The sequence below is a fragment of the Spea bombifrons genome, chromosome 13, assembly GCF_027358695.1.
Source record: "Spea bombifrons isolate aSpeBom1 chromosome 13, aSpeBom1.2.pri, whole genome shotgun sequence".
In the NCBI taxonomy this organism is placed as follows: Eukaryota; Metazoa; Chordata; class Amphibia; order Anura; family Pelobatidae; genus Spea; species Spea bombifrons.
Window position 1 is genome coordinate 12,730,994 of NC_071099.1, and position 26,479 is coordinate 12,757,472.

At 44.1% G+C, this 26,479-nt stretch overlaps 2 protein-coding genes across 4 annotated transcripts in view; one reads left to right on the plus strand and one right to left on the minus strand.

Annotated features, from left to right (window-relative positions):
* The first annotated feature begins 10,444 nt into the window (after nucleotides 1–10,444).
* Nucleotides 10,445–17,887, plus strand: LOC128472018 (transmembrane ascorbate-dependent reductase CYB561). Of its 2 annotated transcripts, none has more exons than XM_053454007.1 (6): nucleotides 10,445–10,565; nucleotides 13,208–13,436; nucleotides 15,552–15,650; nucleotides 15,725–15,828; nucleotides 16,075–16,232; nucleotides 16,839–17,887. In XM_053454007.1, exons 2-6 carry the CDS (start codon nucleotides 13,235–13,237, stop codon nucleotides 17,029–17,031), a joined length of 756 nt encoding a protein of 251 aa, XP_053309982.1. In that variant the 5' UTR covers nucleotides 10,445–10,565; nucleotides 13,208–13,234; the 3' UTR covers nucleotides 17,032–17,887. The 2 variants fall into 2 exon arrangements, with proteins under 2 accessions (XP_053309982.1, XP_053309981.1); XM_053454006.1 differs by lacking the exon at nucleotides 10,445–10,565 and adding an exon at nucleotides 11,376–11,723.
* Nucleotides 17,888–19,961: 2,074 nt separating this feature from the next.
* The window catches only part of TANC2 (tetratricopeptide repeat, ankyrin repeat and coiled-coil containing 2), an 84,589-nt gene continuing 78,071 nt past the window's right edge, over nucleotides 19,962–26,479 (minus strand). For both annotated transcript variants that reach the window (XM_053454004.1, XM_053454003.1), the window contains 4 exons: nucleotides 24,446–24,537; nucleotides 23,754–23,900; nucleotides 23,073–23,173; nucleotides 19,962–22,409 (listed from right to left, as the gene is read on the minus strand). In XM_053454004.1, the coding sequence (XP_053309979.1) occupies nucleotides 20,477–22,409; nucleotides 23,073–23,173; nucleotides 23,754–23,900; nucleotides 24,446–24,537 (2,273 nt within the window). In that variant the 3' untranslated portion in view covers nucleotides 19,962–20,476. The remainder of the gene's footprint in view (nucleotides 22,410–23,072; nucleotides 23,174–23,753; nucleotides 23,901–24,445; nucleotides 24,538–26,479) is intronic.

Consider the following 26,479-nt stretch of genomic DNA (forward strand, 5'->3'; position numbering starts at 1 on the left):
TGTGTAAGCATGTGTATGTGTGTTAGCATGTGTTTACACATGTGTGCCAGAGTTTGTGTTGCAAGGGGCAAAGAAGGAACAGACAAGGTATTTGGGGGTATTGGTGGCACAGACCAGCTGTTTGGGGGCAAAGATGGCACAGGCAGATTGTGTGGGCATTTGGATGGCACTGATTAGCTGTTTGGGGGTAGAAGTGGCACTGTGGGACATGTTGCTTTGTGAAGTTGGGGGTCCAGGGGCCCTGTGGTTTCTAGTCACACCCGTGAAAAACATAACCTACTTCCTCTTTTTACGTTCAAAGCAGCGTGCACATTATTATGAAGGAAGTCCATGTCACCCTCAGTTATCTTGTTTGTTTTCCATCTTGTTCTTAATAATTAATGAACAGCTAATGTAAACCTGGGGTTAATTAGCTAGATATCTCAGTCCGTTCCATTGTAAAAAGCAGAAATTCTCTATCAGTCGTGTGGAATTTTGCAGAGTGGTTCATATTCATCTCCCTTATCTGTGCTTTGCTGTCTTGTGCCAGTTGTTATTGCCACCGGTATAACGTAATCATGACATCAGTGCTAATTGCCTCATAAAATCTACCCATTATCTGTATGAAGCTGGCATGTCAGCCAACTCATCAAAAGATAACTTTCAGGAGCAGGGTATCCAGATGGCTTCTGAAACTGGCGCTCCTCTAGAGGACCATGCGATATCGGGTCAAAGTATTCTGGTAATGCGACGGAACATAATCGAATATTTTTCTTCGTCGGGGACATCTATCGTCCTTTCATGTGAAAGAAATCTTCTGGATTTTTATATATACCATCAACGTCCATCTCGGGACGATGGACAGTCAAGGTCCTCCGGTTTAAGCCGTCTGAAAATGGCTTCTCATTTCTACAGGAGAAAATAATTCCATGCATCTTAAATTGGAAATGTTGAAAGACTGATCTTAAGATCTTTCTTAGATCATCCAACGGGATTCAAAGAAATTGTGTAGATAACCAAAGTGTCCATCGTTGTCCATTTGGGGTTAGGACCTGGTGTTTTAACCCAGCATTACCAAGGGGACCCAAAAGGTACCATTGGAGGATACTGGCCATTCTTCTTTATCCAATCTCAACATCCATTTTTATCTAGAGAATTCCAGGGCCGTTCTAAACTTTCCTCCAACTTTCGATGACCTCCCAAGAGTGGGAGAGACAACACTGAAAGGATTACACCCGGCTAACGATAGTAAACCCCTCGTGAATATCTTTTAACGTAAGCACTGCTGGCTCTTAGGCATGTTAACGTGTGTAAATATGTCTATATAATACATAAACATATAACATACAAGGAGGCCCTAGAAATATTTTAACGGCCTGTTATCTGTAGAATTCTGTATCGTAACTACTATGCTCCATTTACAGAAACATCATGTATTTCGTCTCATTTACATTTACATTCTGAAGGCAATATATTAAAAAATAAATAAAAGTTTACCACATTTGTAAAAATCAAATAAAATCAATAATAATAATTAAAAAAGAAATTAAAATCAATAAATAGTAAAAGAAAAATCACTTATTAGGTTTTTTAATTGAGATTTACATTTGTGGAATAAATGCCAATGCTAATACATGAATTATTATCTCTTATTTAAAATAAAAATGGGAAAAAAATCAATAAAAATTAAAATAAATGTACTTTTAGATTTTTAATTGGTATTTTAATGTATGACTACAAAACAAACGAGGAATAAAATCAATAAAAATGATGCCATGAAATTCTTTTTTTATAGTTTTTTTAATTGATGGAAAACCTTTAAGTCTTTTTTTTTTTTTCCCATGGGAACTAAATCAACTTTGTCAACAACGAGCAATATCTGGGTCAAGAATTTTTTTTTTTTAAGAAAGACAATACAAAAAATAAATAAAAAAATGTAGAAAAGTATATCAAAATAGTAGCAATGAAATTTAAATTTGTGTTGATTATAAAAATATCACGTTATATATCATGTTATATATCATGTGTTTTATATATCCGAGAAAGGTCATGCTGAGGCTGTTTCTCCACCGTTTAGGAACGATATGGGAGGCCACTCAATAAGCTGAACGGTTACAAGGCTATTCAGGTCAAATCACGTCACCAGCGATAGAGATCGTTCCACAGGCCAGAAAATTCAATGGAATATTACGTTTGGGGATGGAATCCAAATTCTCCTGCCAGTAAATTAGTTTCCCGTTAGACATTTTTTGCTTAAAATATTTATTATTTCTCTATTTAGTAAGAAAAAAATAAAGGAGCCATACTCTTACTATCACTCATACTCGCCACATACTCATTATATTATTTATTATTATTATATATATCGTAATATACCGGTGATATATTATATACCCGCTCATTTATATCCAGTTCATCAATGGCCAAAACCTATGCCTGGAAAGAAAAAAAGAAAATATAATTTTATAAAAAAAGAATATTTTAAGGGGTATCATTTTTCTTTAGCAAAGGTGCAATTTAGCCATTTTAGGCTATATATATATATATTTATTTGTCGTTACCTGTTGTTAAAATAGTACTCACGCCTCAGGCCGTCTTTGCGTCTGAGTTTAATCTCACTTGTCACATGGTTAAAATAACCTTTACATTTCTAACAGTCTCTAGGCGAAGTCTCACGACCGTCCGAATCCGGCCGTTAAATTACTTATCTTGTGCAAAAAAAAAAAAAAATGAAACAAAAAATCGTAATAAAGAACATATTTTGTAAATGTTAAAAAAAAATTCTCTAATTAAAAGTAATATCTTTTTTGGACTTGATAGGAAGTTATTCTGAATCACAAATAATCTTCAATCGTGGATTGGATTAAGGAAATGTAATTATTTTTTTTATGATTTTACACTTTTATTTATTTCTGCATAGAATGTTTCCCATCATGCATCTGTTCCTCTGCCAGTTTGTTACATTTCTCTAACTTGGCTCATAACAGAGCTCTGCTTTTTTATTTTAATTCCATTTTCCAGGATTTTTTTTTTTGTAATTTCAGTGATTTTTGCGGGCGATAGGAAGAGGGTCACCAACATCACTCGGTTTAACCTGAAGCTGTGAATCCTCGTGACCGGACTTTGTGTTATCGTAATATCCAGAGATGATTCTGTAATATTACACCGTGGAAAACAGTGTAATAAAAGTTAACCATCAACCCCAAAAATATGCATTTTACAATTTTTACCAAGTAAAGTTTGTATGGATTTTCTTTGGCAAAACCTACATGAGAGGAAACTCCTTAACTTGTTTTTTGGGGGGGGAATTTGACCTGAGGACATGCTCCTCAGAACACACTTGGACCTCAACTTTTTGTTGGTTGCTCACGGGGAATCCAAGAGATTTAGTTGTAATGTAAGGAGGTTTCATTTTGCTGAGCGGGAGGTGGATATGTAGAACAGCCTCCTGCCATGAACGGTGGATAAGTGGAACAGCCTCCCAGCAGAGGTGGCTATCACAGTGAGGGATTTGAAACATGCATGGGATAGACATATGGCTCCTGAATCTGATATATGAGAAGCAGGTCATCTGTGTTGTTCCAAAAGCCAACATTGTATTATTGACGTGGAGGATATGGTCCTCAAACATGTTTCTACATACATGACATATGAAGACAAAAAGCAGAACATCATGTAAAACCAATAAAACCTTTTTATATATAAATAATAGAGATAAAATAGACTCATCATCCAAGAAATGGACTGTGGAGCTCCAATGACCTGGATAACTAAAGCAAACGTGCGGTCACATGGTCTTCTAAATAAGTACGGCGTCAGTCTTTAAATGCCAGCTGCACGCGGGAGCGAGGATCGCCTATTCACGAGTTATAAACGCCAGACTTTGTTTTCCGATTGCGTTTTGTAAATAATTGTATTTATTTCTTGTGAACGATGCCTTGAAAGGCTCCTTGAGTCCTCATTTTCCACCCGCGATGATATAAGTGAATTATATTCTAATATACGCGTTTGACGCAGCTCATTTTTTAGCCCAGAATGTTGGAAATCGTGCTGTTTTCTTGCGTGGGAAGCAATTTGAACCGAGCCGTTTACGTGAAATTATTATTACCTCCCTCCTGTTGGAAAACAGCGCATAAAATTTCAAATATCTGAAATTCTTTTTACGTCTGCGAGTGACACAAAATGCTTGTTTTTACGGGAAGAACGGCGATACGGTGTATCGGGCTCTACGCAGGGTTTATAATGGGGCTGATATGGTATTTCGGAACATTTTAATCTAAATCTTATCATATTGCATCAGGAAACCTGACCTATTGGTTCTTTATCAATTAATAGTGAAGGAGGTGAGTTACAATGCTTCATGTGATTGAGTTCCAAAAGGATCAAATCTAGAATTCCATAAGGATTTGGGGAACTTTCTAAAGATATTTATTCATGCATTACCCATGGCCAGCCCAGCCCTTCTTCCAGTAGACACTCGCCAAGGTTGGCCCTTTGTTACACTCAAACCGTGAGATGAAATAGTTAATTACTCCGAGCCACGGCTTAGTAATCTGCAGATGCCCCAATAGACCAATAGACTTCTGTACAGCTGGGTATCTTTTTTGACCAGCATGCAAGAATGCAGGTCTTTCCTGGACCATGGCAGTTTAAGGTCAATGGGCGATAAATGACAAACACGTCTACGCTCCCAGATTTGCACGTCTATCAAGCCTACAAATGTACATCAAAGGGCCGAATCTTCGACACGAGCGGCATTAATGGTAAGAGACCCACACCATGGCACCAGCCCACCAGGAATTTGCCCGTCCTGCCATCTGAACAGTCCGGGCCTGCAGAGATATCAGGACCGCTCCTTATAAACAATTTGAAAACAGAAAACTAAGCCGCACATAAAGATTCATTACATTAATTAAGAAGTCATCGCTAAACATAAATCAATAGATAAATATTCTTCCCCGTCTGGGATTATTCTAGCAAGGAAATTTATTACAGCATTTTGCGGTCAACAATCGGTTTTTTTTTGGATTTATATCGCCACCTGGTGGCCGAATCACATATTACTTATTTGTGGATCAGGGGGGTAGGTATACTGCATTCTTATTGGCCACTGCCAACCTGTTTCCTAGACAGGGAAGGGAGTTATTATTGCAGAAGACATACAGACTACGAAAGAAGAGTCATCTATAGGGAATAAAAGACATCTCTACTGGGCTTCAACCCTCACCAAGAAACACTGGGGATAACGTATAAAATCTGGTTCGAGTAGAAAGTTTGAAAAATGACAGCTGTGTGGATCATACCATCTTATTGTTAATATTATTTATTGTTTTAAATAGCGCCATCATATTCTGCAGCGCAGTACTTACTAAAGAATAAACATTGAGGAAGAATTATTTAGCTAGCTTCGTCATGTAGATACTAAGACTCTTCACTGCCTGTAAGTAGACAGGTGCCTCATTAACTACCCACTTAAAATGTACTTGTGCTGATGATACCGCCATTAGAAATTATTATTATTATTATAATGATGATGTTAGAAAACAAGAAAAATAAACACGAACCTTCAAGGATATGGAAAAAAAAATATTTACAGAACGAGGAACAAATTATGTACAGTTCGGGTAATTTTAAGGCTTGATCAAGTCTTCGTCCTCATTGTCATCGTCATTCCTCATCCTCGCCTTGCATTCTGAGCTACTAAAAAAGAAGGGCATCAATGGAGGAAAAAAGGCAAAAGGATTTGTTAAAGGGACTGTTTCCCCTGAACAGGGACACTTGGGATGTATCTACTTGCCCAGCATGAACAACATTCATGCAAATTCATCATATGTAAATACTGTGCTGCTCTAACCGCCCCAACGTGTGGTACATAACATATAAAAGCCAAAACTCACCAGTTATAACCAGTACACATTCGTTGATACTATAACCAGTGCATATGACGCGTGCAAAAGAAAAAAAATGGTGCAGTTTGTCAGATGCTTTGAGGTCATTGCATGCATTTATTATTGAAACTGGGACTTCCTGGGGGTATTTACTGTTTAAATGCCCCTTTGGCGTGCGTGAATGCAATTAACAGCTATTTGCTGTTGCCTACTACTTTGCTGCCATCTAGTGGTCAAGATGTGTACTGCAGAGAAATACATGTTACAATCATTGTTACACCGAAGTACCCTGGAATTTATTCACTAAACCGTGAGTTGGCTGTGGGTTGAAATTTATGTATTGTTATTTCTGCCATTCATGCTATAAAACTCAGGCCGGATTGCATATTTAACATTAATGGGTTCATTTGTCCAAAACATACCTCACTGTTTAGTAAATAACCCCCTTTATACTTATTGTATCTAAGTTTACAATGTTATTTAAAAATATTAAGGATGAAAAATGCTGCTACATTTGATTGAGACTGTAAAGTAACACGGGAAAGTGAAAGTCTAATTGTTAAGTCCCGTTCACTCATTGTACAGCTCTGCGGAATATGATGGCGCTATATAAAACAGTAAATAACATAATTAGTGGATTTCAGAATAATGGCTTTATTATTTTCCAAAATGAAACAAAAATAAATGTTAAAAATGTTTACAATTTCACCACTAGTTAAAAAGGCACCGGGAAGGCAATCCGACCTCATTCCCAGTAGAGCGGATTTGGGGGAAAGCTGATATATATTGAGACGGTACCACTTCTGCTGGGAGGCTGTTCCACGTATCTACCACCCTCTCTGTAAAGTAAAACCTCCTTCCGTTCCATCTCAGCCTCTGACCCTCCTGTACTGTGTTAAACCCCTTTTATGTATTTAAGTGTTTATATAGAGATGTATAAATTGATCTGGTTATTCTGTGAGTATTATTTATATGATATTAACATATAACGAATCTTTCATTCTGTTTTTTTATGTGGCCCCCATTAACCCCTTAAGGACAATGGGCGGTCCCTAAATCCATTGAAAACAATGCATTTTGAGCCAGTACTTGGGCTGTAGCCAGGTCCTCCGGCCAGCAGGGGGTGCTGTCCTGTGTTTCATTTAGTTTCCCCTTGTCCTCTCCTGCCAGAATTTCTAATCATTAGACAGCTGCCCAGAGGTCTCTCTTTTCTGCTACAAGAAACAAACCCCCTTTCCGCCTTTACTCCCCTAAACCAACCATGATGGCTGAATTCAGACTGGTTTTGGTTCTGTGAGCTAAAGATCTGTAATGAGACAGAGAGGGGTATTCTCTAAACCCCTACACATTTATTAGCCCTTAATAGGGACCTCGTGGGGTGGGCGGCAGCAATAGTAACCTGGCTGTGAAATACAAAATTGAAATACAAACACACAGAAGAAAGCCCTGCGCTCAAACTCCCATCACTCTTAGGCAGCAGCAGCAGCAGCAGCGAGGTGAATTGTTCAGTGTGGGTTTTCCGTGACGTGGCAGGCGAGCTTCCATTTTAATGGCCATTGGAGTGAAGCTAAAAACCTCCGTTTGTCTAAATAAGCACAGGTGTTTGGGAGAGTGCGCAGGTAACTTTTTTCGGTGTTTGTTCTTTGTATTGTGGGCTGATGAATACTATAGCCATTGCTGCTGCCCAAGAGTGATGGGAGTTTGAGCGCAGGGCTTTCTTCTGTGTGTTTGTTTTTGGTTCTGTCCGTATTATAAAAATGGAAACCAAGAACCCGAATAATCACCCAGCTAAAGTTTGGGCACTTTGGAACGTGTGAGCTGACAATCTATGTCATGTCAGGACCCTTGTGTGCAGACCAATCAGACCCACCTGCCCTAATTAAGGAGTAATCTGGGCATTTGTGAGGATCTCCTGAGTTGGGCTTCTGAGTGCCAGAGTTGAGTCCAAACTCAACTGAATTAATGCTGGGTGTTGCTCTACATGAGTGTGAGCCGGACCTTCTTCTTTTGGAGTTTTGGCCTTTTTTTTAAATGTTTTTATGCCTCACACCCGGCTTCCTCGCCTATCGCCCTGCGCTGGTTGCTGCTGTCTCCTGAGAGCCCCAAGCAAAGGATTTCTGACACATTCCATTCCATTCCATTCCGTTCCTCCAAGTTCCTTACTGCGGGGAAAAAGTTTTCAGGCTCGGGGAACATCTAAATTTGCATATTTTTGGTAAAATGCTTGTATTTGAGATACTTGGAGGTGCGGCTGCCTCCTGCTGAGTGCCGGGAACCTGTTATGGTCTATAATGCCGAGTCCTGACCTACGTGAAGAGGAGAGGACCCATCATCCGTAGAAGATCCTTCAGAACTATTAAGGTGAGTGCAGGCTAACGGGCAAAGAGACCGCTGAGGCGCTCATACAACCCTCTACCATCACTTACATGTGAGAAAACGCTGTACTGGCCCATTTAGGCTTTTGAGTTGCCCCTGATTTGGTTTCTGGCCACCGTCGTCTCATGCGCTGCTTCGGGGAACGCATTCTTTTACTAGCAAGGAAGAGCGTGCGGCGCGACAAAATTCTAACCATGGGGTAATCGGCAGAAACATTCCATCGGTTGCTATGGGGACGATTCAACATACTCAATTCATAGAATGCACGCACGGTGGTGGTTGAGCATAAGGATACTGCCAAGTGTCCCTGTTTAATTTATCCAGTCCCTCTATCCTCCCAGATGCCCTTATCTTCTAGGAGCTCTGAATGTTTTCTGGGTGTGAGGGTATCAGAGGGTTCTACGGCCCTAACAACCGCCATGAACTACTATATATTATACTACTTGCTTTGCTTTTAAGTCTAATGAGTAAATCCGGTATAAGCCTAATGGCCGTTTTATAAGCGTTTCCACTAAATGTTTGAGACGCGCCTTTAAATAGAAGAGTATTAAAAGCCTCCGATAAGCCCTTTAACGATACGGGGCCGACTGTGTTGTTTGGAGACGTTAATTGCGTTAATAAGCGTTATGTCGGTATAGCGCCATCCTATGCCGCGGTGCAGTACCACGGGGGCCTTCGAAGATCTATCGTTATATTCTTTCCTTTGAAGGAATAATCACCTTAAGAACTTCTTAAGAAGTTTTTCTAGTTTCTATCAGTGCTTGCTTTAGTGTCACAGCCCCCCCCCAAAAAAAAACTAAGCACAATTTTTAGATTTTAATGGCTATAAGGAGCTTCGCCCAGACTGTGGGATTTTTTACTTTGAAGAAATTTGGATAAATAGAAGTTGTTTTTCTTTTCCTTTTCTTGTTTAAGAGATAGGGGTACTTGGAAGGGTTAAACTTGATGGAGTGTTATAGACCCGAGTAACTATGTAACAACACGCGAGAAAAATCGCTCAACCAGGCGGTTATTTACAATGAAAACAATGTATTTTATTTCATTTATAAATATTGTGCGGTTTGTTTATAAACAGCATTCCTGCGATCCCCTCATACCCAGCAAGCATTCCAAGCCCCCAGGAGAGAGGGGCATCGGGGGAGGAGAGAGGGGCATCGGGGGATCTGGGTCCAGAAGAGGGACTGACCAAACTAAATAGGGACAGTTCGGAGGTACGCTGCTTTGGGTTAATATCTCAGGTCCTTGGGTGTGTGTTCCCACCTAGAGATAAAGGAGCCGCGGCTGCTCCTCTCATTGTCTGCCATTCTATTTGCCCGACCTGTTTGTCCGCCTCTGTAGAAGCCCCGGGGTAATAAAATGTCTGAAGCCGAAACAATCGCTGACTGTAAGTCTGTAGCGACACCGGAGGCTTCGCTGCCTTTCCTTCACCCGGGGTCTGTCCGATTTTTGTTTTTTTGCAATATCATATTTATTTATTTTTAAAGCATAGGGATCTCCCCCTAGAACGTTAAATACCTCCCAAGTGTCCCTGTTCAGTTTGTCTAGTCTCTCTTTCCTCCCCAATGCCCCTCTCTCCCCCCTGATACCCCTCTTTTCTAGGAGGTCAGAATGTCTGCTGGGTATGAGGGTATCGCAGGGTTCTACAGCCCTAAAAGCCCCGATAATGTGTATAGAAACAGCGGAAAATGGGTAAATGCCCCGCTCAGTTACACAAATACCCCGCAATAGGACATAAAGTCACATAAAAAGTCTGGGTAAAGCCCCTCACTCCCTAAAACAAAAGTCCCTCTTTTTGGCTTTTTTGGGAGGTTAATATTATTATTATTATTATTATTATTATTATTGTATAATAATAATATGGAATGAGTCCCGAGGGATACGTGCTCTGCGTGTGAATGTTTAAAGCCCCAAACTTCTTCGCTTATTAAATACACCGAACCAGGATTTACTGCATTACTGAATGTTTTATAGAACTTATTCCCCCCCTGGAGGATTTTGGAGCTCAGGAACACGCACACTCTATTGTAAAGAAACTCGTAAAAAAAAACACGGCTTGGAATCAGGATTAAAAATAACATTAATAGGAAGAAAAAAAAAAAGTAATTTTCAGGTCAAAACCTTAAGAGTTTGGCTTCTTGTATATTTTAATGACTTTTTTTTCCACGCTGCATCACATGACTACTAAAGAACATGATCAGCCTTTTCACACGCTGACAGGTTCGCCTGCAGGAAGATCCCGGTGTCTCCCGTGCTCCTCCGACCAGCACTGCCTGAAATATCTGAAGAACAAGGAAACGGCCCCGAAACACCTTCTGTACAGCGGTGAGTATACCGTCTGCGCTGGGGATGCCTGATTTTTGTTGCTAATATACTTGTGATCTCTGTGTGCTTATGATGTAATAGTCCCCCCCCCATTATATGCTGGATGGTAAGTTGGGAACATTCTAAATTCTAAGACTGTTCAATGATTAACCCTTTAAAGGCAACCAAACGGTTCTAATATGGAATTCTTTATGGAAACCGTGACTTGTCAGGAGATATTCTCAATGGAGTCACCTGTGTTCAAGCAGGGGGTTCCAGCTGCGATATCGCAGCCAGTGGGGATGCTCAGATATCATTAAATCATCGGAGAATGGGATGGAGGCGACTCCAGACTGCGTGACCCCCGAGAATCTGCCCCATTCACCCCCGACACCCTAAGATTGGGGTAAAATCTCTGATTTACAGGGGCAGACCCTGACAGTATGCTGACGGATGGACTCGCCCCACCGGTAGGGTTACACGTGGTCCCCCAACCCCCGCAGCCCTAAACAGTCGGGAATACGGGGTCTTTGTAATCTTCAGATGATTTCTATTATTTCTGGCAGAAGGGAGGTGGAAATAACGCAGATTCGGCCGTTGTTTTCTGTGACAGGAAATCTGCCGGCAGGCGGAGGGTGCCGAGCGCTCCCCTGTCTCGGTGTGTCGGGCATTGTGTCACCGTGTTGTTCTCACACACCCTCGTGTACAGTTACACCCATAGGCACACATAATATTGATGTCATGGCTATCAGCTGTCTTTGTCTCCACGGTAACGGAGAGGCAGGGCCTTCAGGATCCACCTACAACCAGGAAACGGGGGAAAGCACCACCCCCACCCCACCCCTCCCGGGGCTCTTCTGTGACATGGACAGGGAGGGACAGAGACGATCCCTGCCGGGTGCAGGACACACACGGGCTGGGGCAATAAAGGGCACAGGGGCTGGCACATGGCCATTACACTGACAGCAAGGGGCAGAATCCAGGGACTGACTCCCACTACACACAGCCAAACAAACAGGGAGACACGGCACCCATAGGGACTCATGCACTGACTACCCCGGTCTTGGCCAAGGACTGAAAGGGACCGAAAAAAGGGATTAAAGGGAATAAAGTAGACTCTCCGATCACCGGCAGAGCCAGCTGGGCGAGAACGAGCTACAGGTGCAGGACTCACAGCAGGTAGGAGGGTGTTTTAACCCTGCAAGTGCCAAAAGGCTTAGGGGGGTTCTGTATAGACTGTCGGTAGTTTGCAAGTCTCCTATGACCCTCAGCCAGCATGTAAGCTTTATATGGAACGCATGGATTCTGCAGAGCTGTACAAATAGGTATATGTAATAGAAGAGAGAAAGAAAGCTGCTCGCTGAGGTTGATGGGAGCAGCCTGTTGCCTACCCGGGATATGGACTGTCTCTCTAAACACGCAAGTATCTGATTAATCTGTAGAGCAAATGTAAAGAAACCGCTTGTTTTGGAGGCAGGGAATGCATACCCCGTCACGCGCATGTTCCGCATATAACCCTGTTTACATATTTTGGTTTTGTAACTGACTTGGGTCACGACATGTGACACTTGCTATGATGAGTGGATCCATAGGGTTGCCTCCTGGCGGAGTCGGTAATGTTGGCTGAGGTTGCTAATGCTTTTCTGGGATGGATTCGTAGCCCGGGGTTATATCAGACTGATGGAGTAGAGCAGCAGGTTGGATTTGATTCGATTTGCTGAAGGTCTGGCGATGCTTTTCCCCTGATATGGCCAAAAAAGGGCCATTTGTCCGTCTGTGATTTTACCTGCGGCTCATCCCTGACAGCGGCCCCCACCTCTGCACCGCTCTACGTGTTATCGATGGCCTTAATTAACGGAAACCGAATAAAGGTGGGGAACTAATTAAGTTTATCCAACGCAGACGGAGCCTGTTGTCGCCTGACAGATGCCCCATCCCCTCTCCCCGGGCTCCCTGCGTCAGCTCTGTACGCACAACCTCTCCGAGCAGATAAAAGACCCGGCGCCCTGCCTGACCTCCTCCGACATGTAAAAACCGCAAGACCTACGCGGTAACGAGCAAGCAACGCCGTTCCCTATTCTACACGCGGCTACCGCGACCCAATATATTACCCAACCACCCCCAAAAGGGCAGCCATATTGTTCTCGGAGAAGATATTCTATCAATGGAGGGACCAGTTGGGTTTCCCAGTCTATGGCGGTGAACCGGATGGGAGCAGATACCTCCTGGCACCGACCTGGTAGTCACAGTATTAACGGATCCAGGGCTGGGCAAATGTAGGTAGGATCTAGGAGACTGCGTGGCTGAACGCTAGCGGAGGGTTCTAGAATTTCCCAAAATCTGGCAACATCTGCAAGTCCCGCGAGGCAGTTTCAGTAAAAAAAAAAAAAAATAATTCTGTAAAGTTTTGTTCAATAACTTAGAGATAAATATGAAAATGGCTGCTTGTGTCAAAATATACTAATTGGTTACGTGGCTTGAGATGTCCTACTTGGGCTTTGGTGTCAGTAGAGTTTGGAGATAAGATGAACACATGCAGGTCTTCATTTTCTTTCGAGGGTGTATGATTTGTTTTAAATCACCATGGAAACCTAGAATTTGACGTCGGATAAGAACCTCGGTTCATCTAGTCTGTCCGTTTTATAACTCTTGACTCCCCACAGGTGGTGACCTCCTCTCGTCTCCTACCAATGGATGAATCCTCAAACCACCAGAGTACCGGCTCGATGCCCTACTTAATAGGAATCTCCCAGATCCTAGGGGTGGCGGCGTTGGCCGTGACCGGAACATGGATGTCTCATTACAGAGGGGGATTTTCTTGGTCGGGACCTTTGCAGTTCAATGTCCACCCTCTTTGCATGGTCCTGGGGATGGTGTTTCTATGCGGAGATTGTAAGTACCAACCTCAAATAAGATGTTTTGTGAACAGATATCTTCCAGTAATATAAGCCGGTTACTGGGGACTTGGTGTTATGATAAATATTATTGTTTCTTTTCTGGACAAACGTTCTGAGATCCCAAACTATGTATCTTGAAACTCTTAGAACGTTGGCTGTCCTTCAGGATAGCGTTAGAAGCCTGCGATGCCAACTAACAAAGCAGGCCAGCATTAATACCATAGGGTTAGGCTTTTTGGAGATATACCAGATGTCTGATATTGCTACAGGGCGGGAGAGGACATTATATGTCACTCCAGAGGTGACTAAGGTCCCAGCAGGATCATAGGAATTGTAGTTTTATCACATTATTTGCAGTGTGCAGATAATTGTTGCTCTACCCCATGGTAATAGCGCTCTAAGAATTGATTAGATACAATTCGACAATAAGATGAAGACACGCTGGTAAAGGAGACCCTGTTCTTGTGGGCTTACACTCTATTAACCCTATATAGGTCACCAACCTTCGAAGACGGTGTCGTCTTCTGAGAATCATAACCCGAAACGCTTACTTACCTGAGCTTTGATGTCGTTACATAGTAAAGTCGAAATTAAATCCTCTACCCGATTGAGAACGATTCTGTTGATTCAGTTAAAGACAAACAACCCCCCCCCCCAGCGAGAGACATCAAAGCAGCTTCGTATCCTGTTAAAAACACCCTGGTACCAAAGGGCCTGTTTATATTCTCAGCGAGCAAATAAAAGATTAACTTTCGTTTATTTTAAATTCCACGTAGAATCTTGTAAATATCTTCGGAAAAGGCTCGTCCTGGCTTTAAAATGCGATACATCGTTATAATGCGGGGAGTGCGATATCGGTGTTACGTGCAAAAAAAAACAAAAACATTGACCGTAAATGAGTGAAATACTCCATTTGTTGCTATGGTGATTTCACCGCAATTAACACTTGGCGCCAATTGTGAGACATACAGTACATGAGGTGGTCCTGGCCCCTCCAGAGCCGGGAAGTCAACCTGTGACCGAGCGGCCAACCAGCCCGCCATAGGTTCTAAATGTGGAGCAGTCACCGTGGCAACCAAATGGAATGGTCCTGATGGCTGGTTTACATGTAGAACTTTGAAATATGCCCTGGATTCTAAGCGGAACGTAGTCCACAATCGTGAACATACTTTGGACCCAATATATTTAACTTTTTTTTTTTGTTTTTTTTTATGAAGTATGGGAATTGCAGATTTGAGGTGTTTTTCTCCCCGGTGGTACATCTGATTATAATTTTTTTTGGTGTATTGTGCCAGGATTCTTGACCCGTCAGATAACTCCCTGTTTACGTGATTGTTAATGGGTTACGGTTTAGCTTTTGTTTGCAGTTAAATTGTCTGAGATTGCAGCAGCGCTCCGAGCCGCGTCAGGCGAGACGGCTGCATCTTATTAAGCAATTAAAATACAATTTTCCTGACATCTGCATCAGAAACTGGATTAGCCTCATCAATGACACGCCAGGGCGTGCGCAGGATAACAGTAACGTTTACGATGAGCTTTACTGCTTTAATGAGCAATAAATGTCCCGAAGACGGACAATTAACCAATAATAAACCAGTCTTTTTAATTTTCTGTCATTGTTAATTTTTTTTTTTTTTTACATATTCAGCAGGTAATGTAGCTTTTTAAGTGTTGTTTAAACATATTTACGGATATGGATGCCTCCATTGTATGTGGTCATGTGATTCTAGGCTCCACCCTGTTCTCCAAAACCACACTTTGCTGATTGCTTTATGGCAGCCGTGTAGTCAGACCCACACACCCAATCTGTCAAATAAAGCCTTACTAGATGGATTTTAAAGAGCAGATTCGAGGTTTTGAATGCAAATAATGGTTTTAAATCGATTAGAACAATATTTAATAAATTCTGACATTTTGATGTACGGTATTTATAGAGGGGGGGGTGATAATTATTTAACGTTCTGTGGACATCGTTGCTTTCCCTGGTAGAATTCCAGCAGGAGGCATCTGGGGGTAACATTGTGTTAAGTTCATGAAGTCGTCTGAGGCTTATTATATCTTTTTATATCAGAAGCTGATTTTTTGTGTCTTTATTAATTTTATTTCTTAGCGCTCCTGGTGTACCGGGTTTTCAGACACGAGACTAAAAGAGCAACCAAGATCCTGCATGGGGTTCTGCACATCATGGCCCTCATCATCTCGCTAATAGGTAGGTGTCCCTGGCTTGGGGAAGGCGGCGGGGAGGCAATTCTGCAGATAAACAATCCACGTTCCTTTCTTCAGGGATAATCGCCGTGTTCCAGTTCCATAAGTCGAGCAGCATCCCTGACATGTATAGCCTGCACAGCTGGGTCGGGATAACCACGTTCACCCTCTACCTCCTGCAGGTAAATTGCCAATCCCATCCCCCACCCCCCTCAACAACCAAGCAACTTTTTTATGCATTTTCCAATATTTCCATTTTTAATATAGTCCTTTTCTTGGTGTCAACAGGCTTGCACACTACTGGTGGTATCTGCAGCCTTTTCTATAGTTTTATGTTATTTTCAATATTAATAGTATTGTCTTAGAGCAGATTTTTGTCCTTTTTTTGTTCTGTCCTATTTTCCTAATTCCCATTCTTCTCCCCCCAGTGGATACTCGGATTTATCATGTTCTTCGTCCCAGGAGTGGGCTTCGCATACAGGACCAAGTTTAAACCTCTACACTCATTCTTTGGCGCGTCCCTGCTGGTGGCCGCCATAGCTTCGTGTCTCCTCGGAATAACAGAGAAGCTGCTCTTCTCGATCCCGTGAGTGCATGTAAATTATATTTGCTACCCGTAAATAATCATCTTGTCTGCCTCCGCCGTGAGCTCTGGTCGGTTCTGGTTCACGCTCATAATAATTGTGAGCCTAGATCCAGGGACGTGGTAACTTCAAACAGCCCATGAGTTACCTCCATAATTGATTTCCAGCTCAGTAAACCACGAGCCTGCCAAAAGCTCACGGTGACCTAGGTCTCCGAGATCCAAGCCTTTGTTAGTAGACTCTCATACAATGTATGTTTGGAACAGTAGACACTTAAAATGATTTGCTGATACAGTGACCATAAGTAGAATCTAGGAGTCAAGAGGAAGACTTCAGTTCATGGAGGGCTTACTCCAACAGGAACGTCCGGCTTCGGTAGCGTTTGCTCCAGGGGAGTTTGGAACCGTAAATAAACCTCATTAAAACTTATTTAATGTAAATGTGACCTAAAAATTATTTTACAGGAGTGAGGGTTGTATGGTCTGTTGGTCTTATGTTTACTTTAATATCTATTCTTTGTTGAGGATCCTACTGGTGACGCTGGAGTGTCCCTTTAAACGGTAGTTAATTTGACATTGTCTATTACAATGCTTAACTCTTCCTTACAGCAAAGACTACTCCAAAATGGTACCCGAGGGCATCCTTGCAAACTCTCTGGGTTTGCTGCTGGTGGCATTTGGAGCCGTGGTCGTATATGTCTTGACTCGGGAAGAATGGAGGCGCCCACCGCTTCCAGAAGAGCAAGCTCTCTCCATCGATTTCAAGACGCTGACGGAGGGGGAGAGCCCAACGGAGCCGTAATGAGCGCCGTCTCCGGCGGATGGCTCGTACCTTTGACCTGCTTCCTCCCGCAAACTCCGACAACGCTTGCGATTGTATCTTGAGATGCTTCCTGCGGTCGGAGGCTTTGCCATCTATGCCCAAAGACGTATGATGAGTAAGAGAAGTCTCCCACTCCAAGCAGCATCCACTCAGGAGATGTCGTCAATGTATCCACATCTGTAAATGTGACCTTAGTGCCAACCTGCCTTCACGGTCTGTAACACAAGCGCCCCATGTTCAGATTCTCCCCTCTTGTAGCTACCTACCCCAGTCTATCTAACAGTTGCCCACCTGATCACCTTGGCCTACCAGCCTCTTTAGGCAGAAACCCTTTGAAGGGATAGGTGAGTGTTGGTTAAACTGGTGGAAAAACCAGTGCTACAATATTACTTTGCATTGAATAATCACAAAGTGGCGGCTGAAAAAGCAACGCCGGTTACAACCCCATCTGAAACTACCCTCTGGGCCAGGTCTATTACCTGCGCAGACTGCGATCTAGTATAGCAGTAGCCGCAAAGCTCCAGCATGCTTTCTGTCCTCGTGTACAGCTAAGAGTGACCTATAGATGTGGCATTTAAGTACGGCTAACGGCTTAATGAGCATTATAGGAATTGTAGTGTCAGAAGCGCTATCGTTATACAGACTCCTTATTAAAAGCGGCGTGCTGCCCCCGTAGGGCATGTCACAAAAATGTCTTTACAATGTTACTTCTTTTTAACATATTCTAGTGTTTTCTCTGCTAACCTCTGTGGCCATACCCCCGCCCCCCCCCCCCCAAGACCACGTGCCAAGCATTTACACTGGATTTCTGTATTAAATGTCTTGTGATTGTACGTACCGGTTGTCCCCGTCCATTGTTTCCGAACGAAACCGACATACATACACGCAGCGAAAGGAAACACACGGCGGTGAGAAAGAGAAATTCTTCCTGCTTATTGCTAAAATCACATATTTCTTTTTATTTCCAGTCTTAAATTTTATAGAATTTTATAACGATATGAATTTCCTTTTTTTCCCCCTTTTTTGCATTAACGGCCTCCCCTGGGCGGCAGTACCACGCGTCCAACCCTCTTTAACAGTTCAGATTTACACATCCTCAAAAAAACGTAATGCACGCAGAGGTTTGATTCCAAGTGTAATTAACCATTTATAAATAAGTACATTTTTTTTCCTTCCGTCTCATACAGTTTTCTTATTCAATTTACAATTAAAAGTCTTTTTTATAGAGGGCGGATCTGAGAAGGAAGTTAAGAATTTTCACATCTATGTCACAGCTCACATGTACAGACAAGGAAAAACAGAGCAAGCAAGTACAGCGGAAATGAGAAAAAGAAAACTTTAAACGTTTTTTTTTTTTTGGGGAGGTGAAACAGGGCATTTTAAATACCCTTATTACACCCACGAGTGCGCCCCCGGCCGCCTCCGGCATACACTGCTCTGCAGCACCTCGCGGAGTGCCTTGGCGGCTAAGGCGGCATTAAGAGCAAAAAAACAAAAACAAAATAAAACTATAAATCAAGTTTTTTTTTTCTCCTTCCCTTTTTGTTTATTTACAAGATATTTCAAACCCCCCCCCCTCACCAACGAGGAGAAAGAGAGGGGGGAAAAAGTGATTGTGTGAAAAAAAAAAATGAACAAAAAAAGACCCCTGTGAACTAGACACCAATATATATATATATATAATATATATTATATATATAAAATCAATGGTGGTGTTCTGTATATTGGTAAAGAGAGCGGACCATGCATCGGATAAATACACTGTACAGAGAAATAGTCCTTCTGATTTGGGGGGTGAGGAGATGGAGGTGAGGAGATGGAGGTGAAGAACGGAGCCCCAAAAGGTATGTCCAGTCTTTCTGACGTGCAATAAAGTAGCAAAATAGAGGAAGGGGGGGGTTCTTGGGGTGGAGGTGGCTGAGAAACCACAGCAAAGAGGAGGTCGTAACGGTAAAAGAAAATAGCCATGTTAGGTCTACTTAATAGTGCACTTTAGAAGTATGGTTACCATTTCTACAAAGGCAACCTGAACTCGTATCCCTCGTTTCCACCAGACATCAACTAAATGGTAAAATGACCGGAGATGTGGTTAGTGGGAGCGTCCTGTAGATAAGGGGGGGGGTTCTTGCTACGGATATGGATATCCCTGAACTACGACCCTCAAAATCCAATAAGAAGGGCTTCGTTTTCAAAAACTCTTTTTGAAGCTACATTAAAAGTTTTTGAATGAGAATGGAGAGAAGACTTTGTCTGGTTTTTTTTTTTTTTTTTTTTTTTTTTTTGCATATTTCAGTCATGGCTTACATTTCACAGACCCCAATGTAAGAAGTCACCACCACAGGAAACATTATAACCGACAGCTATAAAGTAACTAGGAGATATCTAACAGGTACGGCTTCATCTAACAGCCCAAGCAGGTCATGTATGTGGCGCAATTTAAACCTTGGGTAAGAAGTAACCGGGTATGGACCATCAGCCCTTGGTGGCACAACACCTGTGTTTTTAGCAGTCAAAAACCTGAGAGGTCCACACTTTACCACCCATGACTCTCTCTCTTAATTAAAAGCTCTTGTACTATGAAACGATGGATGTCCCATAAAAGTAGATCCTTCACCGGTCACAGCATGAGGAACACTCCTGAATTAGGGGTTAAGGTCTTTAGAAATTCATACAATTAAGGGAATATAACGGGGTAAAAATGGGACATTAACTCAACGCTGTCAAGTTTGGACCAAATTAGTTTTTGGCCGATATGCCAACCGTACCCCCCAGCACGATGCCGATTGGAGTTTGTGAAACGTAACCTTGGCTGATAACATTGATTCCAGACAGAGACTAGCCTTTTGTTATCTATACGTTTGGGTTTTTATGTTAATGTGAATGTAAAGAGCCCTTTTTAAAAAAAATAAGAATTTCAAGATTTCCCCAATTGTGCTGAGGACGCTCTTCTCACACAAGAAGGATTGATGTGTAATTTAGACATGCGCGACGTTATATTAAGTGAGCCCTACGCGCACTGTCTGCAGGAGCTCTGTCAAAAGGAGCAAACGAAAGGTCGCTCCTCGTAAATCCCCCCCAAAAAAGGTGGGACTAGGGGCTAACTGGTTGTCCTAGCGAGGTAAGTGCAATTTATGGTTAAAATCTAGTTTCTTTTTAACAATAAAATACATTCCCAAATTAAAAATAAGACCGTGGGGGGGCGGGGGAAACAGGGTTGTCCCGTTGTGTATAACCCAAGAAATCCAATTTGTTCCAGCAGGTCAGAGATAATGTAGTTATTAGTTCAGAGCTGGCGAGTGGAGGAGAAGGAAAGGGAGAAGACCGATGCTTCAGGAAGATTTTCTCCCTCGCCAGGTTTTAAGGAGGAGGTTTACAGGGAGGTTGTGTTGGGAGGGAAAAATAGGATAGGGGCACGTCTGTTGTCCTACACATTAGACTCCACAAATGGTCTCTTTGGTTTGATGGGCGAAGTCTGGCCCTGTCGGGAGTCCCGGGATAGCTGACGATACAGGTTGTCCTGGTAAGCCTGAGCAACAGGCAATGTTCTGGCCACCTTTACGTCGGGGTAAGAAGATGCCTGTGTGACTCTCTCCAGTATGTCCCCCCGAGAGCCGTTGGCCAGCACTCCATGTGGGCCGTAGTAATCGTCTTCGAGTAGATGTCCGTTCTGTGCATTGTTGGTTTTGTTATAAAAGGCGATGTTGCTTATAGAGGATGGGGGGCTGAAGGATTCTTGCTGAGGGTGGATCCCAGGAGACGTGGGGCTGAGAACAGTGTCCACAGAAGACACGGCCCATGTCCGGCTCTGCTGATGGTGGTGAGGATACTGCTGAGTCCGTGCCGTCTTATCAATTATACCCATGAAAGGGGTGTTCCTGGAGCGAGCTGGCTCGTTTGGGTAATTCCCCTGGGGAGGGGACACAGGAGACAACTCGTCACAGAGCCTATCGTAGGCCGGCTTGAGTGGGATCTCCATCTGTTGAATGGAGGCAGAAGGACGGAAGGAGGTGGAGAGGCTGGAAGAGGACGAAATGCTGTTACTCGATGGAGAGAAGCGAAGTCCTACGCTCTGTGAGTGCAACAGCGGCCTTGGAGTCGGTGGATGAGGCTTTATTTCGTTGGGATTGATGCTCACTGGCCTCCTGATAAGATGAGAGACATCAGGAGAACCCAGCTGGCTAGAGGGGATAGAGGAACGCTCAAGATCCAGCTTGGTGTGGCATACCGGGTAGTAGGAGGCAGACTGGCTTCGCCCAATCTGTGGTGTTTGGTTGTACCTCATTCCACCCCTGTAGGCAGATGTCGGCCGCTGGGGTATGTCCTCTTTCACAATTCCTCCATGCTGGCAGATGGCCCCTGCACTCAAACTGGCCTGCACATGCTGCAAAGGGCGTCCATCAGCTATAAGACCCCCCAGGGATGCTTGGTACACTAGACGACTTTGGCTCATTTCCCCTGATGACGTCTGGTACTTACTGGCCATGCCGTGTGTCACTTGGCCATATGTTCCTCCAGGAATCACAGCACTGGAGTGTACAGCAGAGCTGGGTTGGTTGCTCCGTACAATCTGAGCCTTGGCCGGCTGCAACCTGTGCGCAGGTTGGGGAACAGCAGTTGGAAGCTGTGACATTTGGAAAGACCTCTGAGACATCTTAGACAATGGAGATTTTGGCCTTCCGGGGTGTTGACTAACACATGGCTCTTGCTGGTACCGCACTGGGGATCCTGACTGTTGTCTATACATCCCAATGCTTTCACTGGGGGGACTAGCTCTGTACTGTGGTGCTCTTCGCAGCGGTGAAGGAGGTGGGCTGGGGTAATCCATCATTTGGTTTCCCACAGGTGGCGGGCTGAATCCATACGGAGAGCTCTGATGAGCTGGAGATGTGTGTGGTGGACTCGGTCTGTAGTGGGAGTTTTGGTGTGTGGGGGAAAGCGACGGCGAAGTAGATTGGTAGCCTTGCCGTGTAGGAGATCCCACCGAGCTGTTTGACCTGAAGTCGAAGACTTGGTGTGACCCAGACATGTAGGCTGAGTCCCGATGTGCAGGAGACTGAGGTGGACTCTGCATGCCTGGAAGACCCTGGCATTGCCTCCCTTCATTCTGTAACCCCATTGGCATGTTGTCCATGTCTTGCTCAACATATTCCTCTTCGTAGATGTCTTCCTGTGTGGAGTCTATCTCGTCATGCTGGACTTCTGGCTCAGGCTCGTCATGCATCTCCTGAACCTCCTCCTCCTCCTGCTGAACTTGCCTGCACTCTTCCTCCACTCTCATCAGGAGCCTCTGGATCTCCCGGTTGTTGGGGCAAAGCTGGATGGCCTCGTTCAGATCTTCCAGAGCAGCTGTAAATTGCCTGAAAGAAGAGGATACAATGTTTAATTTTGAGCTAATCACACAAAGACCACCCAAACGCATTACTTTTTGTACAGAAGATCTACGAACAGTGAAGACAAATTCACATTCCGAGCATTTTTCTTTTAAAAATATTGTCACTCTTGAAGCGGGATTGCCAAAAACAAAAGACATAAAACAAGCGAGTACATTGGCTGGTTGGGAATGTAATAATGATAATGAAATAATATATAAATAATATATAAATTAAATGCAATGTAATTTTTTTTAAAACTAGCCAAAGAAGCGTTGAGTGGATTGGTAACGTGTTTGACAGACCGGGGTACGATGCTATGGGAAGCTGTTTGAGACACGACAGCTTTTGGTGATAAAGGACACTGGGCAAACTGGTAGAACCGAGTCTTACTAGTGGGTGGTTAAATGTCAGCCGCACTTATCTAACTGGTTGCAAGAGCAAAGTATGGCCACAAGTAGGGAAACCTCTGTGTTAAGGGCATATTTGTAGCCTCCGCAGTGTTCTAGTGTACAATTAAAGCTCAATAGGCATTGTGTCTGATTTGATATATGTTCCCGGAATGGTTCCACATGTCCTCAAAAGGACTGCTAGAGGGAAGCAACTGCTGACGTCCCATCAAACTGGACATATCTACCCACTAAGTCTCACCTGCTGCTCCGTTTGGCTCTGGCTCGTGCGTAGAATGCCTCGTAGGATTTCGGCTTGAGCTCCAGAGCTTTAGTGGCGAATTCCTCCGCCATGCCAAAGTCCTGCGACAACACGATAAGGGGTTTTAATATTTAAAGAGGCTGGTGGGGGTAAGACAAATCAGACAAGTGGTATGTTCTGGTGACATGTCATGTATGGGTCGCTGTGACTGCGGGCGGGAGGTCAACAACGGGGTGCAGACATAATAAGAGACGGACGCTGGAGGTAGAAAAAAAAAACCACAAAAAAGAAATTTCCTACCATGCAAAAGGAAACAGAAAAAAGGAAAAAAAGAATAATTTTAACCCATGGGCTTTCAATTCCTTCCTAAAACATCCTCAATGTTATAGATTAGAGGTGTTGCTGTGAACCTAGAAGGTAATGGAGCTAAATCACATGTAAGAACACACTAAGACAGGTTGTGGCACTGTATTACGCAAAAATGTAGTTGGTTGTGATGAACGCCAGTGATTAAAGGTACAGCCTTAGATATAAAAAAAAAAGGGTTAGAGCGCTACACTGTTCTCCTTGGAGGAAAACACATGCCGGAGACAATAGTCCGCCAGATGGCATCATCTAATGAACTTGTGGATTCCATTTTTGTAGAGCCCACGGAGAAGTATTTTAAAACTTTGCACTCACATTCATCTTCCGTCGGCAACGAGATAGGTTGAGTAGAAGAGACACCTTGAGCTCCCGAAAGGTCTTGAGATCCTCCCCAAATCCCTCACGGGGGAACTTCTTCATGGCGTATTGGTACCTCTGCGCAGCCTCTTTTACTTTCCCCTTCTGAGGAACGAAAGGCACCAGTCTCACAAATACTGATATCTAACCCAATATTATGCCAGCCACCCACCCGTTCTCCTATCTCAGAGTCCCTCTTTCCAAAACCTAATGCAACCTAAAACTACTTGAAACTCATCCCCTTGACTGTAGACCCAAGAAAAGCAAGCTACAAAAAACTGAATAATTCAAGAAAATCTACAACTATGGATAATACCTCCATCCCAACCGCTATCAGCGTCCTATAATCTCTCTTTCTCCATAACCACCAACCTCATTCATCTCCGTGTCCATCAGTGCCCGGCTCCTCTGTACATTACCACTGTAATTCAATCCCAATGTCTACAGGTTCCAAAGACATCTCTCTCCCTTAATCTTTCTCTCCTTGGTACGTATTTAAACCTGCATCCATCTTTCCTCACTTTCAATGTCCACTTCCCATCTCATTCGGAGATTTGTCTCCCTCTCATTAACTTCCGTTCACATTGGTTTAACTGACCACCCTCACCATCCTGTCTTTTCCTGTTTGCTGCGTCCCACAGACTCCTCACCTTGTAGAACATGTCTCCTTCCTCCATCAGTTTACTCAGCAGAATGACCATGATGTCTGGCTTGGAAGTTGCCATGGCCCAGGTGGCTGGACCTGCAGTGTACAGGATGCATGATGGGTAAAAAAACTGATACAATGCAAAGGGAGAACGAAATAGGAGGAAAGCAAGGCATATGGCGGAAGTCGAGGAGAAAAAAGGGATGAGTGAAAAGGAGGCTGAAGGGCAATAAAGACAGGGGCAGAATCTTAACAACAAAGAAAAACACAACAAGTTGGTCAGATAGGAGTATTGAGGAAAAAAGAGAAGGGTGTTAGGTGTGAAACAAAAAGGTAGAGTTGGTGGGTAAGGATTGTGTGGCTGGATGATATAGGAGACTATACATGGCGGTAGGTATGTGGCTTGCTGGTACGGCACTGGGGAGGTGGCTGTGTGCTGGTTGGTATGGCACTGGGTAGGTGGCAGTGTGTTGGTTAGTATGGCACTGGGTAGGTGGTTGTGTATTGGTTGGTATGGCACTGGGTGAGTGGCTGTGTGTTGGTTGGTATGGCACTGGGTAGGTGGTTGTGTGTTGGTTTCTATGGCACTGGGGAGGTGGCTGTGTGTTGATTGGTATGCCACTGGGTAGATGGCTGTGTGCTGGTTAGTATGGCACTGGGTAGGTGGTTGTGTGTTGGTTGCTATGGAACTGGGTAGGTGGTTGTGTATTGGTTGGTATGGCACTGGGTGAGTGGCTGTGTGTTGGTTGGTATGGCACTGGGTAGGTGGTTGTGTGTTGGTTGCTATGGCACTGGGGAGGTGGCTGTGTGCTGGTTAGTATGGCACTGGGTAGGTGGCAGTGTGTTGGTTGGTATGGCACTGGGTAGGTGGCAGTGTGTTGGTTAGTATGGCACTGGGTAGGTGGCAGTGTGTTGGTTAGTATGGCACTGGGTAGGTGGCAGCGTGTTGGTTAGTATGGCACTGGGTAGGTGGTTGTGTATTGGTTGCTATGGCACTGGGTGAGTGGCTGTGTGTTGGTTGGCATGGCACTGGGTGGGTGGCTGTGTGTTGGTTGGTATGGCACTGGGTGGGTGGCTGTGTGCTGGTGGGTATGGCACTGGGTGGGTGGCTGTGTGCTGGTTGGTATGGCACTGGGTGAGTGGCTGTGTGTTGGTTGGTATGGCACTGGGTGGGTGGCTGTGTGTTGATTGGTATGGCACTGGGTGGGTGGCTGTGTGTTGGTTGGTATGGCACTGGGTGGGTGGCTGTGTGCTGGTTGGTATGGCACTGGGTGGGTGGCTGTGTGTTGGTTGGTATAGCACTGGGTGGGTGGCTATGTGTTGGTTGGTATGGCACTGGGTGGGTGGCTGTGTGTTGATTGGTATGGCACTGGGTGGGTGGGTGGCTGTGTGTTGGTTGGTATGGCACTGGGTGAGTGGCTGTGTGTTGGTTGGTATGGCACTGGGTGGGTGGCTGTGTGCTGGTTGGTATGGCACTGGGTGAGTGCCTGTGTGTTGGTTTGTATGGCACTGGTTAGGTGGCTGTGTGTTGTTGGTATGGCACTGGGTAGGTGCCAGTGTGTTGGTTGGTATGGCACTGGGTGGGTGGCTGTGTGTTGGTTGGTATGGCACTGGGTGGGTGGCTGTGTGTTGGTTGGTATGGCACTGGGTAGGTGGCTGAGCATTGTCCGGATTGGCAGTAATTAGGTGGGTGAGCGTTGTCCGGAATGGCAGTAGGTAGGTGGCTAGACTGTTGGCTGGTCTGTCAGTAGATTGAAAAGTGAGGTGTTGGCAGACAAGGGCAGGAGGTGAGGAAGAGGTAGGTGGAGGTGATCGGGAAACATTGTGGTGTCGAAGAGAGTGATAGAGCCTTAGTAAAGAGGAGAATATTCTGAGAAGAAGGAGGTGAGGTTGAAAGACAGGGGAGAGATGACTGTCACAAAATGAGAGGGTAGCAGTTAACTGTAAAGGTAGGGAGAGTGTAGAGAACCGGAGGGGATAGGGAGAGCACAGAGAGCTAGAGGGGCCGTATAGGGAGGCAGGGAGAGCTGAAGGAGGA

Excerpts from the sequence above, each read along its gene's own strand:
- LOC128472018 (XM_053454007.1), top strand. The coding sequence starts at position 13,235 with ATGGATGAATCCTCAAACCACCAGAGTACCGGCTCGATGCCCTACTTA. Across the intron at positions 13,437-15,551 it reads GGTGTTTCTATGCGGAGATT|CGCTCCTGGTGTACCGGGTT; the intron begins GTAAGTACCAAC and ends TTTATTTCTTAG. Across the intron at positions 15,651-15,724 it reads CCTCATCATCTCGCTAATAG|GGATAATCGCCGTGTTCCAG; the intron begins GTAGGTGTCCCT and ends TCCTTTCTTCAG.